This window comes from Artibeus jamaicensis, unplaced genomic scaffold (genome assembly GCF_021234435.1).
Source record: "Artibeus jamaicensis isolate MK-2021 breed Jamaican fruit bat unplaced genomic scaffold, CSHL_Jam_final contig_866, whole genome shotgun sequence".
NCBI lineage: Eukaryota > Metazoa > Chordata > Mammalia > Chiroptera > Phyllostomidae > Artibeus > Artibeus jamaicensis.
In genome coordinates, this window is record NW_026521994.1 from 158305 (window position 1) to 176181 (window position 17877).

General features: G+C 48.2%; 1 protein-coding gene across 1 annotated transcript; it reads left to right on the forward strand.

Moving 5' to 3' along the window:
* The first annotated feature begins 914 nt into the window (after positions 1-914).
* On the forward strand, positions 915-16374 carry LOC119037795 (cytochrome P450 4B1-like). The gene is made up of 12 exons (XM_053673451.1): positions 915-1133; positions 9120-9261; positions 9443-9487; positions 9937-10064; positions 10841-10965; positions 11248-11399; positions 11556-11662; positions 12458-12648; positions 14368-14501; positions 15274-15338; positions 15440-15522; positions 15943-16374. The coding sequence occupies exons 1-12, from the start codon at positions 954-956 to the stop codon at positions 16124-16126; spliced, it is 1536 nt and encodes a 511-aa protein (XP_053529426.1). The 5' UTR covers positions 915-953; the 3' UTR covers positions 16127-16374.
* The last annotated feature ends 1503 nt before the right edge of the window (positions 16375-17877 follow it).

Below are 17877 nucleotides of genomic sequence, written 5' to 3' on the forward strand. Positions count from 1 at the left end.
ACACCATACCTTGTTTGATTCCTTAGTTCTGTTATCTCTCTAGAAAGAGCCCTGCATTCGTGTCCTTTCATCTGAAATATCTGCAGTGAATTGTTTCCTGTGGGATCCTGACTGTTACAACCCAGGACAGGAGGGAGAAATAGCAGACTCTCTCCAGGCAAGGTTAGGGCCTGGGAAAACCTTCTTCTTTATCAGACTTTGGGCTGGGCAATTGAGGGTTACACCTGCCTCACTGTGGGGCTTTGGTGAATTCCATGACCTTCTCTGGGCCCAAGTGGCTTGTTCCATCAATCCAGGAGGGACTGAATTTGATGATCCTCCTCATCACCCTGAAAGTAGTATGGTACATTCTTTCCTGTCAAGTTTGTAGTATGGTCTTGTGATGAAGTTGGCCCTTTTCTGACCCAGAATGTCTCTTCTGGAGCTAGAACCTAGTTTGTGACAGTGCCTCTCAAAAAGGAGACTGAAAGCATCATATGCCTGGCATTTGTGGAAGCCTCCCAGTGGCCCATATTGAAAGGGAAAGTAGAAAGTTTCCTTTGAGCCTCAGGTTCATTACCCAGAACATGGTATAGGGTGAGTATGTATGACTGCTTCATTTGGGTTAAATGAGGCTTCAGTGTGTAGAAGCCTCCTGAAACAACAAGGTGCTTATATGAAAAGGCAGTTGTTATGCCAGCGATTTTACCAAGGAACTAAGGCATGATATTCCTTGTGGGATTTCTGTGAAGCCTGCTACGTGGTTTCTCTCCAGCTGTTTTGAGACTAATCAGCCAGGCTGTTTGTGCTGTTGTCTGTGACTTCTGGGGCTGATTTCTCTTCCTTATGAAGCTCCACCCTCTAGAATGTTGCTGCTGGTTTGGCTGGGGGCAGGATCAGGCAAGGTGCCAGCATGTAGAGTATAAGTGAACCAGAAAGGAGCAGGAGGAGCCTGGGTGGCTGCAATTCCAGCTATGGGGCCTGTATTACTCTACCTGAGTTTCTGTCGCCTGTGCCTGTGGGCTTCTGGACTGATCTTGGTCTTAGGCTTCCTCAAGCTCATTCATCTGCTGATGCGGAGGCAGTTTTTCACCAGGGCTTTGGACAGCTTTCCAGGGCCCCCCACCCACTGGCTCTTTGGGCATGCCCTCGAGGTATGTGGGCAGTGATATGAAGAGGGAGGGGTAGAAAAAGGAAATGGCCTCTTTTTCTTCAGAGAATTCATCCCGGTCTCCTGAGGGCCAAGGCAGGAGATCCTTACTAGGGCAGGGAAATGATATCCTGGGAGCCATGGTTTCCATTCAACTTTGCCACCCAGTCTTCCTCCTCAATCCACCTTCTTTGCTGTCCTTGCAGGGGGCAATTTGAAATTGGAGCCCAAGAAGGCCACAGACTCCTTTCCATCATTTTGAGATCCAAGATTGAAACAAAGGTCCTGCTAAGTGCTTGGTGATAACATCGGGGCAAAAATCCTGGACAGTCTGATAAAATTAGGCAATCTTGTTTAAAGCTTGGTCAACATCCTCTTTTTTCTGTGTGATGTAAAGATTTCAATTTTATGGCAGAGAATTATGAAATGAGGGCAGAGATGAGTACTGTCACCCAGAGTATACCCAGGACATCTAAGCTGTTAGTGTCATTAAAGGTGGGGTTCTCCTGGCCATGGCTAAGGGCTCACTCAGGAATTGTGACATCTTCTTGGGTTCACACAGGGAAAGGAATTCGTGCACTGGAACCAACCAGGAGAGTAGATTCCTTGTCCTAAAGTCCCTGGAGTACTACTTAGCATATTGCCAGTAGAAGCCTAAATTAACAAACTTCCATGGGGGTATTGCTCTTCTGCCAGGTTTGGGAGCCCAGGTGTGGATGCCAGAGATTAAGGCTCAGAGAGAGGCATAATTACTTTTTCTACCTCCTGAGTACCTTCCCTAATTAACAGTCTGGGGAATTGCTTGTCCTCCATGATTGATGCTGGAAATGAACTTGATTTTCAGATGAGGATTGCCCAGGCTTGTTCTTGCCCCCACATAATCTCCTCCCTCAGAAAGTCCAGGTAACTTTGGAGACACCCAGGAAAGGAAAGGATGCATGAGAAAGGTGAATCAGACCCAGGCTCTGCTCTGAAGAAGCTTACTGTGTAAAGGGGAAAGCTGAGACCAGAGCCTTCCCTGCCCGATATTGGGTTAAGTGCCTAACCAGAAGTTTGCATCAGCCTCTTCTTGTCTGCATCAGCACTTGTCTCACTGGGGTGTCGTTTTCTGTTTATTTGTTCATCTTTCCCAATATTGACATGGAGATCTGGTTTCATTCACTCCTGTACCCTCAGGGTCTAGCACAAAGCCTGGCACAGAGTAGGCATCACTGCATGAACAAACATTGGATGGTGAAGAGTAGGGAGGGCTATTGGTAGAGGAGAGAGAGGGATGGAGAAGACAATGGAGGAGGCAGGAGGGGTTTGGGATAGTCTTTGCTAAATACAAAGGGAGGTGATGGAAAGGTTGAGGTAGGGCCCTAATGTTGCCACGAGAGGATTTTGGGAGACCTTTAATCTCTGTTCTCTCACAACCCTTCCACTTTCTCTTGCCTCCAGTGAAGCTGGGTTTTCTAGGATGGGCACCTTGCTCCCCTACCCTCACATCAGAGTTTGCTATTTTTCACCCCCAATTTCCACCTTCCCACTCTTCTTCCACCCACTATAACACACTTTGAGAGTATGTGGAAGGTCTGGAACATGGCTTAGCTCTGGCTATTGCCTCCAGCACAAGTATGTGAAGGGTCTTGGCACCCAGGAAGGGCATGGAGGAGTTGATGATCTTTGGCACTACTAAAGTTACCTGGGAAACTGTGGCAGGCTCAACAAGTCTTCAGTCCCCTTGGGCTTGGCACCTCTGCTCTAGTTGGATCCATGGTGCAGCTTTAGAAATAAGAAGGATAGAGGAGTGATTATTTTTCCTATTTTGTATATGGTGAAAACTGAGGCTCAGAAAGGGCAAGAAGTTCGCCTATGTTCATCATGTAGTCCAGGACTTGAGTTGAGGGTAGACTCGGGAGTCCTGCCTTTTCATTCAGGATAAAATCAGGCCATAAAAAGTGACTGTATCCCTGGCTAAGTTGGGTGAAGTGTAGGACCACACACCAAAAAGTATTGCAGGTCGGATTCTTCTTTAGGGCACATAACTAGGTTGCAAGTTCAATCCCCATTCAGGGCATGTATTGGAGGCAGCAAACTGATGATTTTCTCTCACATCAATGTTCCTCTCTCTCTAAGAATCAGTAAATGTATCCTTGGGTGAAGATTAAAAAAAGCGATTCCTAGTCCAAGTGATAATGGCAGTAGGAAAGGAGGAGAAGGCCGTGGGTGGATGGAAGGGCCTGGGGCAGGGAGGAACTGTCCATAAGAATTAACTTCTCTCTTCTTGGTCTTAGGTGTAGCCTAGAGGTTCAGAATCATTTAAGTGTCATCCTTCTTAATTCTCAGAATATGTTTCCGGGAGGCTAATTTATGTCGTGCCTTATTCCTCCAGGGTTTTGCCCATTGCACTCAGGGGGGCTGGGAGGTCTTTGCACATAATGAGATCTCAGTTAAATTATTGCCCTTGGTTTGGCCCCCTGTAATGGACCCACAAATCTGACTTGTGTGTTGAGGCTGGGAGAGGGAATGCCAGTTTCCTGCCCAGAAAAGACCATCCCTTGAAACTGCATATAGACATCCTGACCTCAGCCCAGCTGAGAAAGGCATGAAGGTGGCATCTGGCCATGTTTTCAGGGCAAAAGCACTGGCAATCAAAGAACTGAGGACACAGGTCTTACTTAAAAACCTGCCCGTTCAAGGGGGAGATTGGTCCCCACAGCATCCCATTAGACCTGTGAGGCCAGGGGTGGGGTACTGTGTGGTTGGACCACACTGCACTTTTCTACGAGGGCACAGATATGCAGAGGGATCAGGCTGCCTGTGGGCAGACCAAAGGGTGGGTGACCAGCTGTGTGTCTTAGAAGAGCTGGCCAGGCAGCCAAGTGAACCCCTAGACAGAGGACACCCCAGGGCATTGAATGGGGCTGCAGTTTCAGTAGTGAGGTCAGGTGCTGAGGGCTCCCCTCACTTCAGCTAGACTCCTGGGGCAATCAAGAGCATGTAGGAGAAAGCTGGGGTTAGGGAGGCAAGGGCTGGGTAAAGCTGTGGACATGGTCAGCATGAGGTCAGGGCCTCCTGTTCTGGGTGGGGATGACACAGAGGGGCAGACCCATGACTGAGGAGGAAGGGAGTGGGCTGAGATGAAGCAGGTCAGTCCAGGGCTCCTTCCACCCTTGAGATCCTGTGAGTCTGGCTTCTCTGTGATTTAAGCCTGTCCCTGCCCCTGTCCAATAGAGCTTCATTGACTGGGGAGGGATGGAGAGGTGAGCAGCTGTCATGGTGATTAGATACTAAGTTGGGAAGGAAACTCCAGGAGGTCAGGTGGAAAAATGAGACACTCAGGATGAAGGGGGCATTTCTAAAAATGCCAACCAGCAGGGAGGAAGATAAAGGGTCAAGGACAGCAGAAGTTTCCTCTTACTGGTAGATGGAAATGATGTTTATCACTTCGTGTAATGATAAACTTTTCGACATTGTGTGCACCAGGGCAGTAAGACACTTGCAACGACCTTACCTCAGCCCCTGGGTTAAACTCAGGATGGTAATTCCAAGGCAGTGAGTGAGAAGATCAATGGGGAGATTTCACTGTGCTGTGCAGAGGGTCTGGGAGGAGAAGAGCCCCAGAGAAGGTAAAAGATGAGTGGCTGGAGACCAAAGTAGCCATGTCGCATGTCCAGGGCCCTTGGGGAAAGTGGCTTGGGTAAGGCATTATCAGATGCTCAGTGTTTTTCTTCGAGGTTGTTTCCTGGCACAAGTGGATTTGTTGCATGGGTAAGGATCATGCAAGAGAACTTTACTTGAAGGAAAAACAGGGCCAGCATTTCCACAGACCTCAAGGTAATTGTGCATAAATGTAGGGGATTATGCACCTGAACACAGCAGCCCTGACAACCTTCATTGTGCAGTAGGGAACCTGGGGGCTCTCACCTGAATTAGAGCAGTACTAACCTACAAGCAACAGGCAAGTTTGTTTATAGCTCTGAGCCTCAGTTTCCTCATCTGTAAAATGGGAGTAATTACCCATTCTGCATGAAGCAACCTATGAATTTACTTACATATCACCTGACATGTATAAGATACTGAATACATACCTGTTCCCTTCCATTTCCTATGTCAAGTGATAGAATGCAACTGTGACTGGTGAGGCCCATTTGTTGCACATAGTCTTTCAAAGGAAAAGGTCAACAGTTCAGTTCCTGGCCTGGGTACCTCATGGGTTGTGGGCCAGGTCCACAGGGCCGGATGCATATGACAAGCGACAGATTGATGTTTCTCCCTCACATCAGTGTGTCTCTTCTTCTCTTTCTCTCCCATCTGTCTAACATAAATAAATTTAATATTAAAAAAGAGAGAGCCCTGCCTAGTGTGATTAGTGGATTGAGTGCTGGCCTGTGAATCAAAGGGTTGTTGGTTTGATTCCCAGTCAGGGCATATGCCTAGGTTGTGGGCCAGGTCTCCAATAAGGGGCACATGGGAGGCAACCATACATTAATGTTTCTCTCCCTCTCTCTCTCCTTCCCTTGCCCTCCCTAAAAAAATAAATGAAATATTTAAAAAAGAGAGAGATAGAATATAGAAATTAGCAGAAAATGTAGATTAGCTAGAGCAGGCATTTATAGCCAGCTTGGAAAATCAAATAAACGTCTGCAATGTTATTTGAGCAAGACTTTTGCCTTGTACCTCATGAGACTGACTATCCCTGACCAGTGTCCACATTAGGCAGATGCTTTGTGTGCTGTCTCCACACCTTTCTTGTCTTCCTCTTTTTCAGTTCCTCTATTCAGTGTATTTGTTCCACATGCACTTTGATAGGGAACAAACTGATGTTTATCCCTCATATCAGTGTGTCTTTTTTCTCTTTCACTCTCCCTTCCCCTCTCTCTAACATAAATAAATCTAATATTTTAAACAACAGAGAATGTAGAAATAAGCAGCAAATGGGGATTATCCAGAGCAGGCATTTAGAGTCAGCTGGGAAAAACAAATAAACTTCTGCAATGCTATTTTTTTTTTTTGCAATGCTATTTGAGCAAGACTTTGACCTGGTTCCTCATGAGACTGACTAATCCCAGACCAGTGTCCACATTAGGCAGATGCTTTGTGTGCAGTCTCCACTCCTTTCTCATCTTCCTCTTTTTCAGTTCCTCTATTCAGTGTATTTGTTCCCCATGCACTTTATCAAGTACGTGGTTTTTCTGAGGTTCTGTGCCGAGCTCCACAGTGACCGGACATGCCACAGATGTGATCTGTGCCCTTGAAACTCATGACCCAGAGGGGAGTCAGGGGACCTGGGTGTGAATCCCACTTTTATTGCTAACTAACCATGTGTCAGAGCTTTCCTGCCTCATCTATGAAGTAAGAATTATGATAGTGTCTGTCTTGTAGGACATTCTGAGGATTAAATGAAAGAATTTGTATATCAGGATTAGTTCAGTGCCTGACTGCATTAATTGGTAAAAACTCAATTAATACCAATATGAACATTTAAAATATATTTGGTCATGCAAGCAAGGAATTATAACAGCAAGCAGAGCATGGGTAAGGTAGTAACAGTGCTGGAGAGGCCCAGAGGAGGCAGATTTCACTCAGTCGAGGATACAGAGGTTCCTGGAGCAGGGCATTCAGGCTGATGTCAAGGAACAGGCAGTACTCAGCTAGAGGGTATATGTGGAGCAAGGAATGGTATCAGCAAAGACACAGACACGATGCCACACCCTAGGAGACCATCTTAGTTTTAGACAGTCAGACATACAAGGCTGCCCTAGACACAGCATCAGACATCTCTGAGGATATGGGCATCTTGCCAGCAAGGGCACTTCAGGCATTCCTCACAACATCCACATCAGCCATCAGCCATCCGCTTGCTCTTAAGGGGCTGGCCAGGGGCAGGGAAATGAGACTCACGTTAGGGGGATGTATGTCTACCTTGTCTTAGAATCCCCAAGCCCTGCAAACACTCACTGACTATCCCAGGGTTCCTGCAAGAGCCATGCACTTACTCTCAGGAAAATCTAAAGCTTGTGTTTCTATCAAGTGTCTATTGCTCACTCATGGTTCTTCCTAGTCTGGATCTTATTTACCAAACAAAGTTCATTTTTGTTATAGCCATGTTGCCTCACAACACAGTTGACATCCTACAGGTATCAAGTGTCCAATAAAACAAAGTTAGAGAGTGTAAACTAAGGTCAGCCTCCATGTGACAGGGGACAAGTTTTGGTTAGTCCTTTACCTTACCCATAGGTGGAATTAACTTAGGGCATGTTCAGAGCACATTCTTCAGTGCAGCTGGGTGCATTTGGGAGTAGGAGGTTTTGGGAGATGCTGGGAGAAAGCTTGGAGGAAGAATTTGGGGAGAGGTGGGCTTGAAGGGGAAGGAACTACTTGTTGAGAGCTTGGCTTGTGCAGAATCCTGCTCTAGGTCCTTTCATAAATATTTTATCCCTTAAGGGCGTTGAATGTCACCTGACAAACCTAGTAAGACACACGTCCTACACGACTTGTCTAATGCTGAAGCAATCTTATCAGCTAAGTATCATCACCCCCACTTTCCAGATGAGGAGGGTAAGATTCAGAGAGCCTAAAGAACTTGCCCAAATTTATGCATCTATACAACAGAGGAAGTTTGTATTCAAACCAGGTTGTCAAACTCTGATGGTTGTTGGCCATGGAGTAAACATTCCTGGTCCCCATCCCACTTCCCTTACAAGTATGTGATCCTTGGCCAGAAGTCTCAGATCTCTGTACTTTAGGCTTCTCTTCCCTCAAATGGGGCTTCATAGAGTTATTGTAACCATTGGATGAGGCCAAGATGTATGGTGCTGAGAAGAAGGCCTGGCACACAGCAAGCACTTAATAAGCATTAGGTGTTCTTCCCCCCAAATGATGAAGCTCAGACTTCATTCTGAGGCACATGGGCAGGTCACTGAAGGGTCTGAAAGACCCTGTCAACATACAGAAAAATGGATAAGTACACAATGGTATATCCATATAGTGGAATGATATGTAATTGTTAAAAAATATTGACAGACAGTTAAATGCACTGGTTTCAAAAGTAAGACAAGATATGTTAATTTTCTAAAAGGCAGGTTTGGGAAGACATTTATATTGTACTATATTTTCACATGAACACCTCTGGGTGCATAGGTGTGGTTAGAAAAACTCCCAGAGGGCATGCACCATCCTTGGAATGATCTCTCCCACCTCAACTCAGGCCACTGTGTCACTGTGAGGCAGCTGCTGGAAGACCCAATACTTTTTCCCACCCCAGAGCCTCTGTACTTGCTGTTGCCTCAACTTGGAACTTCCTTCTCTTTCTCTTCACATGGCCAGCCTCTGATCATACTTCAGGTTTCACCTTAAATGTCATCTGCAACAAGAAGCCATGTGAATCACTGTAATCTAAGCAGGTTCCCCTGTTAGTCTCTCGTAGCACAGTGCTTATTTCCTTCTTAGAACTTACTATCATCTCCATGATTTTACTTAACTATTTACACATCTTGTCAGTCTTCCCCACAGAATGAAAGGGCAGGGCCATGTCTGTCTCAGTCTCTTGAGACACCTAGACAATGCCTTGCAGGTAGTAGGTCCTCAATAAAAATGTATCAAATGACTCAACAGGATGCAATCATTGTGGTTTCCCTTTAGAACAACAACTTTAGATTATCTTCCTAATGAAAAATTTTAATGCTGAAAACAAATCTCTGGCGGCAGTGTAGATAGAGTGTTAGTGACAGGCACTAGTGGCCATAGGATGGACATATTGGGGTTGCTGAGCCAACCCAGGTGCAATAAGAGAGTGGCTGGACAAAGCAGTGGCTCTGTGGCTGAAGAGGAAATGGAACCAGCCAGGGATAGAACTGGGTGACAGGCTGGAAAAGGAGGAGGAGTGGATACTCCCAGGTAGGAGGAGGGATGGATACTCCCTGGGCCTTCTTGTGCAGGCTGAGGGACTCATTGTGGCTGGTAATGCTGGGTTCCTGACTGACCAGCCCTTCTGTCACCATTACAGATCCAGCAGACGGGGAGCCTGGACAAGATAGTGTCCTGGGCCCACGAGTTCCCCTATGCCCACTCACTCTGGTATGGACAGTTCCTTGGCTTCCTGAACATCTATGAGCCTGAATATGCCAAAGCTGTGTACAGCCGAGGGGGTGAGCATTCTTGGGAGAGGGCGGGATGTATTAAGAGGAAAGGGATCATGCTACCATGGGAGGAGGAGTCCTGGGACTATACCTTAATTAGGGCAGCAGAGGTTCACATCCTATTTATCAATTAGTCTTTTTTGGAAATCTCCCAATCCTGCCTGAATCCAGTCTTCTCTGTCTCCTACAGACCCTAAGGCCTCAGATGTGTATGACTTTTTGCTCCCTTGGATTGGTGAGTGGTCAACCTCTGTGCTCCTGGTGCTGGGTGATAGAATCCTTCCCTGTCCTGTCCCCACTCAGTCAGTAATCCAGGGAAGTGGGGCCCTGGTACCTTCTCCTACTGGGTGTGTCTTCATCCCAGGACAGGTAGGGCAAGGGGTCTGGGAAAAAGTGTGAGAGTGAGGAATAGGTTCTTGGAGGGATTAGCTCCAAAGTTGATCCTAGGAGGTATTACAGTGGTGCTGCCCAGGGCAAGGGCTTGAGGAAAGGTATGGTCATAGGCCTAAGGCTGGTGTCACTAGATGCTATGTGGCTGGAAGGTAGAGCTGGGTTGGGGTGTGAGGTTGGATGGGGAGGACTAGGGTAAGGTTGGGTGAGATGGACCTGCTTAGCCTTGGACTGCCAGAGATGGAGCAGAGCTGTGTGCACTGACTAGACCTCCCTCTCCCACCCTTTCTCCAGGGAAAGGCCTATTGGTCCTAGAGGGGCCCAAATGGTTCCAGCACCGCAAACTGCTCACACCTGGCTTCCATTATGATGTGCTAAAGCCCTACATAGTGGTGTTTGCTGAATCCACAAAGGCCATGCTCGTGAGTTCCCCGTGTCAAGATCTTGGAGGCTGTGGCTGCTGGTCAGCCCCTCTATGCCCAGTTTTCCCTGGGGAAGGGCAGTGAGGGTATTGCTGAAGTCCTGAGGTCCTTCCTGCGCATAGCACTGCCAAATCTTGCTATGTCTGACACCAGATTCCTGCTGGGAGCTGACTAGGTGTGGAGCTCCAAGTGACCAGGCATCCCTGGCCCTTTTCTGCCCCAGAAGACCCAAGAGTTCTCCACAGATCAATGGGCCTCTGTGGGACCAAATATGGCTTCTGTTGGAGCAGATTTGAGGGATGCCTATGTTTGGGGATATGAGGAAGGCCATTCATGTCTAAGAAGTATCTCCTCACTATCTACAACAACTGCCTAAAACAATGCCTTTGGCACGTCTTCCTTTAAAAGAAATGCCAGGGGTCAAAGTCAGATTCCTCATCCCAGGCCCAGATAATCTCCAGAGGTTATTCAGGGTGGCCTTTGCCCTAGCAGGGCACTCCTCTGCCACATTACTGCAGGCCTGACTTACACACATGCTCTGTTGGGCAACTCACTACCCCTAGGCCCATCAATTCCCTTCTATACAGGTAGCCTTGACAGGGAGGAAGTGTCTGTGCATCTTGTGGAAGGCCTGCCTCCTGGTCCTGCCCTCTGAGCCTGAAGCTTTTCTGCCCCCACCCCACAGTCCAGCAGGACAGAGGGCAGGCCAGGGACTGGGTGGCTGGGGCAGGCTGCCTCATGGCCCCATCACATTACTTACCCTCTCTGGGCTCCAGGACAAGTGGGAAGAAAAGGCTCGTGAGAGTAACAGCTTTGACATCTTTGATGACGTGGGCCACATGGCTCTGGACACACTCATGAAGTGTACCTTTGGCAAAGGACAAGGCGGGCTGAGCCACAGGTCAGAGGGCACTTGGGGCACCTAATCCCAACCCTGGCCACCTCAGAGGGGAGACTTGGCAGAATTCCTGGGCCCTGGTCTGTGAGGAGACAGGGTCTTACCCTAGGGAACCCCTGCTGGGGGGACTGGGACTTGCCCAAGGCAGGGAGACAGATTCTGGCTTAATGGCAGAGAGAGGAAAGCAGAAAGTGCTGACTTGGGGCTGGATTCCTGGTATGAAGCAGTGAGGGGCTGTGCTGTGGGTCAGGGTCTGAGCATCCCTCCCCCTCCATCTCTCTGCAGGGATAATAAGTACTTTGAGGCAGTCAAGGATCTCACTCTGCTGACACAGCAGCGCATCGAGTCCTTCCAGTACCATAATGACTTCATCTACCGGCTTACTGCACATGGCCGTCGTTTCCTGCGGGCCTGCCAGGTGGCCCATGAGCACACAGGTGGGCCTTTCCCATTTGGCCCACCCACGGGAAGTCAGGACTCTAATGTCACTCCTTTGAGCCTTTGAGTCTGGGACACTGCCATTGTAGAACTTCTATTCCCCTGTGGGCAGAGGATGGGTCCAAGGGTAGTGACATCTTGTACTCCTGGCCTAGACCAAGTTATCCAGGAACGGAAGGCAGCCCTGCAAGACAAGAAGGAACAGGAGAAGATCCAGAACCAGAGGCACCTGGATTTCCTGGACATTCTCCTGGGGGCTCGGGTGAGTGCACAGTTCCCACCCCTTCCTGTGAATGGGTTCAACTGGGATGTTCAGGCCACCCTCAGGGGCAGGGACCACTGCACAGCAGCAGGATGGTTAAGCATTTTCCTCTTCTTTCTCCAGCAAATATGGCCTGTTCTTTGTCCATGACACATCAGCAAAGGCTTATAGGTGGAATGGCGCAGAGTATGGTTGGCTGTGGCTGTGGGGGGAAATACAGTAGCAGGAATCCTGGTAACAAGCCAGACAGCCCATTCTTAGACTAATTCCAGATGTCTACAACTCTGAAGAGTCTCAGTGCCCTAAATTTTAGAATCACAGACTTCGTTCATTCATCCATTTATTCATGCATTTACTCACACAGTCCATAGACTCACAGAGCCCTTTCCTGGTTTAGTTCCTGTGGTAGGGATGCAGAAAAAAAGAAAGACCTGGAATTGCCCTTCAGATGCTTACAGTCTAGTGGACAGTACAAGGGGTGGATGCTGACAAAATTTCTCCCTGCGTCTGGTGGTATTCTGTGTGCTAAATAAGCAGAATCAAGAAAAGTCCATGCTGAAAAATGTCACAGGTCACTTGGCCAGAGGGGTCAGGGAAGGCTTCTTGGTGTAGGAAGCATGCAAGCTGAGTTTGGGAGATTACACAGGAGTCTGGGGAAAGAGACTGGAGGGGCTTACTCCAGTCTGAAACAGAACTTTCTCTGCCTCCCTTGGATCTTCATTTTACAATTGCTGTTATGAGTACTGCTTCATCCCTACCCCAAATGCTTTGTCTATTATGCCTATCCTAACCCAGGATGAAAGTGGGAGCAAGTTGATGGATGCAGAGCTCCGGGCTGAGGTGGACACATTCATGCTTGGAGGACATGACACCACCACCAGTGGCATCTCCTGGTTCCTCTATTGCATGGCCCTATACCCGGAGCACCAGCATCGTTGCCGGGAGGAGGTCTGTCAGATCCTCGAGGACAGGGACACCTTCCAGTGGTGAGTGAGGCTATGGGTAGCCCAGGCTGTCCTGCTCAGTTCAGGGGAAAGGCTGTGCCCATGATTTCTGGTGTCATCCCTGATGACAAAGGGCCATCCATGAAACAGGTGAGAACAGTGATCGCTGTCCTGTTACCTCCCTTGTGACAGAATGCACCCCTGACCCCATTCTCCTACAACAGAGCCTTCCCAGATGTCAGTAATGTAGAGAAGGTAGTGAACAGATGGCTGATTTCTTGAGTGTTGACTCTGAGGGTAGAACCTGACCACCCTTCTGCCCTCCTGGTTAGAGCAGGGAATGCTGGCAAACAAAGAGGTGGAAACTGAGGATGAACAGAGTTGGCAAAGCCAAAGGAGCTGATCCCTTCCCACCTGCATTCGGGTGGTCATATGAGCCTCCAGACCCTCTGGAAAAGAAGAAAAGGTTTTTTTTACAAACTCCATCACTCAGAAACTTTGAATTATTTTGTCTCTTGGTGCAAGTTGGACTCCTTACCACAACACCACTGATGGTGACCTTTCTTTGCAGCAGGCTCTCTGGGAACCTCCCACAGCTCTGCCCTTGCATCCCTGTCTCCCTGCCTTCCCCCCTCTTGGCAGTATCTGGGCCAGGTACCTGGCCAGGGTGCAGAAAGTGCTTAGTTGGTGGCAGGAAGCTTAGTTTCATTTGAAAGAGACACACATAGTTCCAGTGTCCAAGATTTGCAGGATAAAGTCTCCATAACTTATTTTTAAAGTTTGGGTATTGGAAGTCCTCTAGGGTGTCCAGCCAGAAGTCAGGTGCTATTGGGAGTGTGGGTGAGAATTCAAGGAGGAGGAACCAATTTCTTGCTCTGGGAGTTTTCAGAGACATTAACTCACATAACTACAAAGCTAGAGAAAACTAAAGAATGAGTGACCCCATGTTGCAGGCAGAGACATCAGAAGAGGTGGGGATTAAGTTGGCTTTCTAAGGAGAGGTGAAAGTCATGTGAAGAGAGAGAGAGCTAGACATTCTAGGTTGGGTAATAATTTGAACAGAGCCTGGATGCAGGGAGTTGAATTTTTTATTTTTACTTCATTTTACCTAGAATGTGAAGTATCTTAATGAATACTTATTCCATAAAACAATAAACCAACATGAAAAATGAAGAAGACCTTAGGACAAATCTAGGGGCTATGGATTAAGGTATTGCCCAGTAGTTATAGTTGCACCTCACATTGGGGTCTGAACTTCCTAGTGGCAAATAAGAACAGAGAAGAAATATATAAGTACATAAACAAACAAACATATATATATTTACCAGAGCTTGTCATTGCTCATGCATTTATTACTGCAATCAGCAGTAATAAATGACTACTAGCCCCTGTTTCTTTCCATTCCAGCTCCACAAAGGAAACCTAACAGACACTAAAGAACTGTCTCTTGTGGGGCTTCTCTGGGGCTCTCAGAGACACAGGAGTGACCTTGTCTCTGATGGCTGGTTGCACTTACACATCTAAGGTCCTGTGCTTTCCCTTCCTAGCAGTGAGGATGGGGAAAGGATGGAGAAAAGTGGAGTCAGAGTCCCTGGTCCAAGTGGCCACCCTAGGCCAGTCTCCTGAGCACCTGGTGCATTTGTGTTTCTGTGAGCCTTGGGTGTGTGATGGTGGTGAAGGGGAAGTGGGGGCTGGAGCCTGTCTTCCTGCAGTACCTGTTTGCTACCCATTTTCAGAAAAGGCTGGTTGTGTTACTGGCAGGGGTGATCTGGCCAAGATGACCTACTTGACCATGTGCATCAAGGAGAGCCTCCGCCTCTACCCGCCTGTGCTTCAGGTGTACCGCCAGCTCAGCAAGCCTGTCACGTTTGTGGATGGCCGCTCTCTACCTGCAGGTGGGAGAGGATGCATTTGGGGCTGGAACTGGGGTCTTTGAGGATGTTTCTCTGACACTCTCTGTGCCTTTGTCTGAGTCTTTGCATCCATGGCAAAGAACTCATGCTTGGTGCTGGCCTGGGTCCAATCCTGGCTCTATAACATGGGTAAACCCCTCTACCACTAAATTCTTTTTCCTTTTCTTTAAAATGGGTCTGAGGAAAGACCTGCCTTACAAGGTTGCTTCCTGGAGTAAATTATCAGGGATGTCTTGTATCACCATGCAAGTTGTTGCCTGAACAACCACGGGAGGCATCATTCACCTAGACTATGATGTGTGCAGCGCCAACCTGTGCAACTCCATGAGGGAGCTTCATAAAGAAAGTTCAACTCCATATCTGGCACATGGGCCACATGCAATGACTGGTAGCTGTCACTATTGATAGAATAATGTTATGAATAACTTCTTTTAACAGTCAATTCATTGAGAGCCAAAAGCGTGTAATGGTCCTTGTGTCCTGCCTTCTGGTGGCTGTGGGTTCAGTCCCTTTTTGTTCCATTCCACAAATGTCTGTGTCTGATGCTGTGCCCAGTGTTGACCTACAGGAAGTAGGCATGATGATAAGCAAAAGCACTTGGTGTTTTTAGGGTTTTCATGAACCTCTGTCACTAGCTGTGCTAAGGCAGAGGCTGGTGTCTAGTTAGGCAGACACGACAGGACCCAGGCCTTGTGAGGAGGTGGGCCTGGCTGCCCAGGACCACCTGGTCACCTTCGCTCTGCTCTGCCCACAGGAAGCCTGGTCTCTTTGCACATCTATGCCCTCCATAGGAACAGCGCAGTGTGGCCTGACCCTGAGGTATCCCACTCCTGAGGCTGGAGGTCAGAGGGAGAGGGAGGCGTGGGGGGTCAGCCTCCCTCTGTGCCTGGTGTGTATTTAAGCCTGGCCTGTCCCCTCAGGTCTTTGACCCCTTGCGCTTTTCCCCTGAGAATGTGGCAGGACGCCACCCCTTTGCCTTCATACCCTTCTCTGCTGGGCCCAGGTAAGGAGAAGCCCCACATGTCCAGTCCCTCAGGACTGAGGAAGTGGGGTGGAGGATGTCTTGGGGGAGGCATCACTTTGGGGAACTGTGATGAGGGGGGCCATGCTGGGTTGTGCTGATTCTAACACAGGGTAAGTTCCAAGGACTTTCTTCTTGCCATTAGCATATTCATGTTGCTAGCAGGGGGAGGGGTGGCTGAGTCATTGCAAGAGAGACCCCAAGCCAGAATCCTCAATGGGAATCTACTTACCAGTAGTCTGGGACCCTACCTTATGATCTGTTTCTAAAGCCTAGGTTGATCAATCCATCAGTCAATCAGTCATGCAAAAATAGTTATTGATTTCTGTTGGCCACTGAGAGCACTGGATTTCACCACTTCAGAACCCCATTCCTGATGCCTCTTTGTGTTGCTCACTGCAGGAACTGCATCGGGCAGCAGTTTGCTATGAACGAGATGAAGGTGGTCACGGCCCTCTGCTTGCTCCGCTTTGAGTTTGCCCTGGACCCTTTGCGGCCACCCATCAAGAAGCTACAGTTGGTCCTGCGCTCCCAGAATGGCATCTACCTTCACCTGAGGCCACTCTGCCCAGGTTCTGGGAAGTAGCTCTGCCAAGAGTAGGGCCCCAGACAGATCAGGCTGTGGCCTTTCCCTGGGCACTGCCACCTCCAGGCTGGGTTGTGGAGCAGCCGTGGCTCCTGTCCTTGGGGGGCTTGTATTGTAGAAGGGGAGCTGGTATCCCCTAGACAGTCACCTCGAGGATGGTGCCAGAAACCAGGTGTGTCTATGAATGCTTACTATGCATGTTTCCTGAAGCTGACTCATTCACTCAGCAAACATGTGGTGAGAACCCACTTGCTTCTAGTCTCTTCCTTTTCTTTTTGTAATGGGCAATCTTTCTAAAATGTAGCAGGAACTTACACTCCAGTCTGGGTGATACAGTAAACACAATGGAAGCTGTGCCCTGAGATTCCTGGTTATGGCCAGGCACTCCCCCAGTCCACATGACAGGGGTTGGCTTTGGGGCTTGGCCATTCACGGAGATGGGTGTCTGGGTTTAACTTTGCATATGTGTTTGGAAAGTAGCATAAGGAATATTTGCCTAAAGCAAAAGTGTTCAGAACAATGAATTTCTAAAGCACACACCCAGTTAAGCACTGTCAAGGTAAAGCAATATGGAATATGGACTCACAGGTATTATTTCTACCCTCCTGTGATGGGACTCTGTGTTACTACTGCCACTCTCCATCTCTGTGTCAGAGTCACCCAGTGTCCTGGGTGTATGGGCTTTGGCTGGTGAAGGTGGCAGAATGACACTAGACAGCACCTTTAGGGGAGGGTGGTGCCTGAATCAGGCCTTGAGGCAGGGTGTGGTATGAGGTGCAAAGAAGGAGTTTGGGGGTGAACTTCATTTTAGGCCCACATGATGAATCAGGGGTCCTTCCCCGGTTGTCTCCACAGCATTTCTTTGGTGGGTACATGTACCAATAGGGTTCAAGGTCTGTGGGAGGAACTGCATCTTGCAGAATCCTCCAGTCCACCACAGGCGGTGACTACATTGTGCTGGACACAATCTTGCTTTTCTGGTGGGAAAATGGGCAGCAATTCCCTCTAGTGGGGAATGCTCCTAGCCCTTCTCCCAAATGGCTTTTATTGGGAATGGTATACAGCATACATGGATAGCTCATAAATCAACATCAAAAGGCTATAGCCAAAAAATGGGTATTATCTATAGATAAAGACAGAAGGAACAGAGATCTGTCATAGGTCAGGGTCTGCTAGTCATGCTGACAATAGAGCGTCTTTTAAAAAAAATTAATTGATTGATTACTTAATGATTCAAATTTTTGTTGTTTAAATATGGTTTTCTGCTTTTCCCCTGCCAGCCCACCACACCCAGAGGGTCTTTAGGAAGTATTTCATGAGATAAGGAGTTTACTGCTTATGCCTTGAACTTAAACATCTGGTTTGCATCTACAGGGCTATACAAAACAGAATAAGCCTCATAGGATACAATGTATTTATCAGGTCTGAACCCACAGGGACCTTCGGTGTCAGAGTCACTTTTTGTGTGCCACCTGCATTTTTACCTGGTTTTCCAGGGAGACTTACTAGCCCCTTTCAGGGCTCGCTCTTGCAAGTGTGCAATCTTGGAAACCACATAGAGGGGTCCCCAACGAAGGTCTAAGGCCATTGGTGAGCTGCAATCCAGGAATGAGACAGGTATGGAGGGAGGGCACCTGACACCAGGGGAGGGACAAGAGAGGAGAATTCAGGCCTCTTATCTAATGGGGACCTTTCTATGTTGCTCTGAGGAGGGACCACCTTCAGACATGTTCTTCCTATTGATTCCACAG

Bases quoted from the DNA above. Each gene is read 5' to 3' on its own strand.
- LOC119037795 (XM_053673451.1), top strand. From the start codon at position 954: ATGGGGCCTGTATTACTCTACCTGAGTTTCTGTCGCCTGTGCCTGTGG. The intron at 11,400-11,555 runs GTGGGCCTTTCC...CTCCTGGCCTAG, and splicing joins GGTGGCCCATGAGCACACAG to ACCAAGTTATCCAGGAACGG. The intron at 15,339-15,439 runs GTATCCCACTCC...CTGTCCCCTCAG, and splicing joins CAGTGTGGCCTGACCCTGAG to GTCTTTGACCCCTTGCGCTT.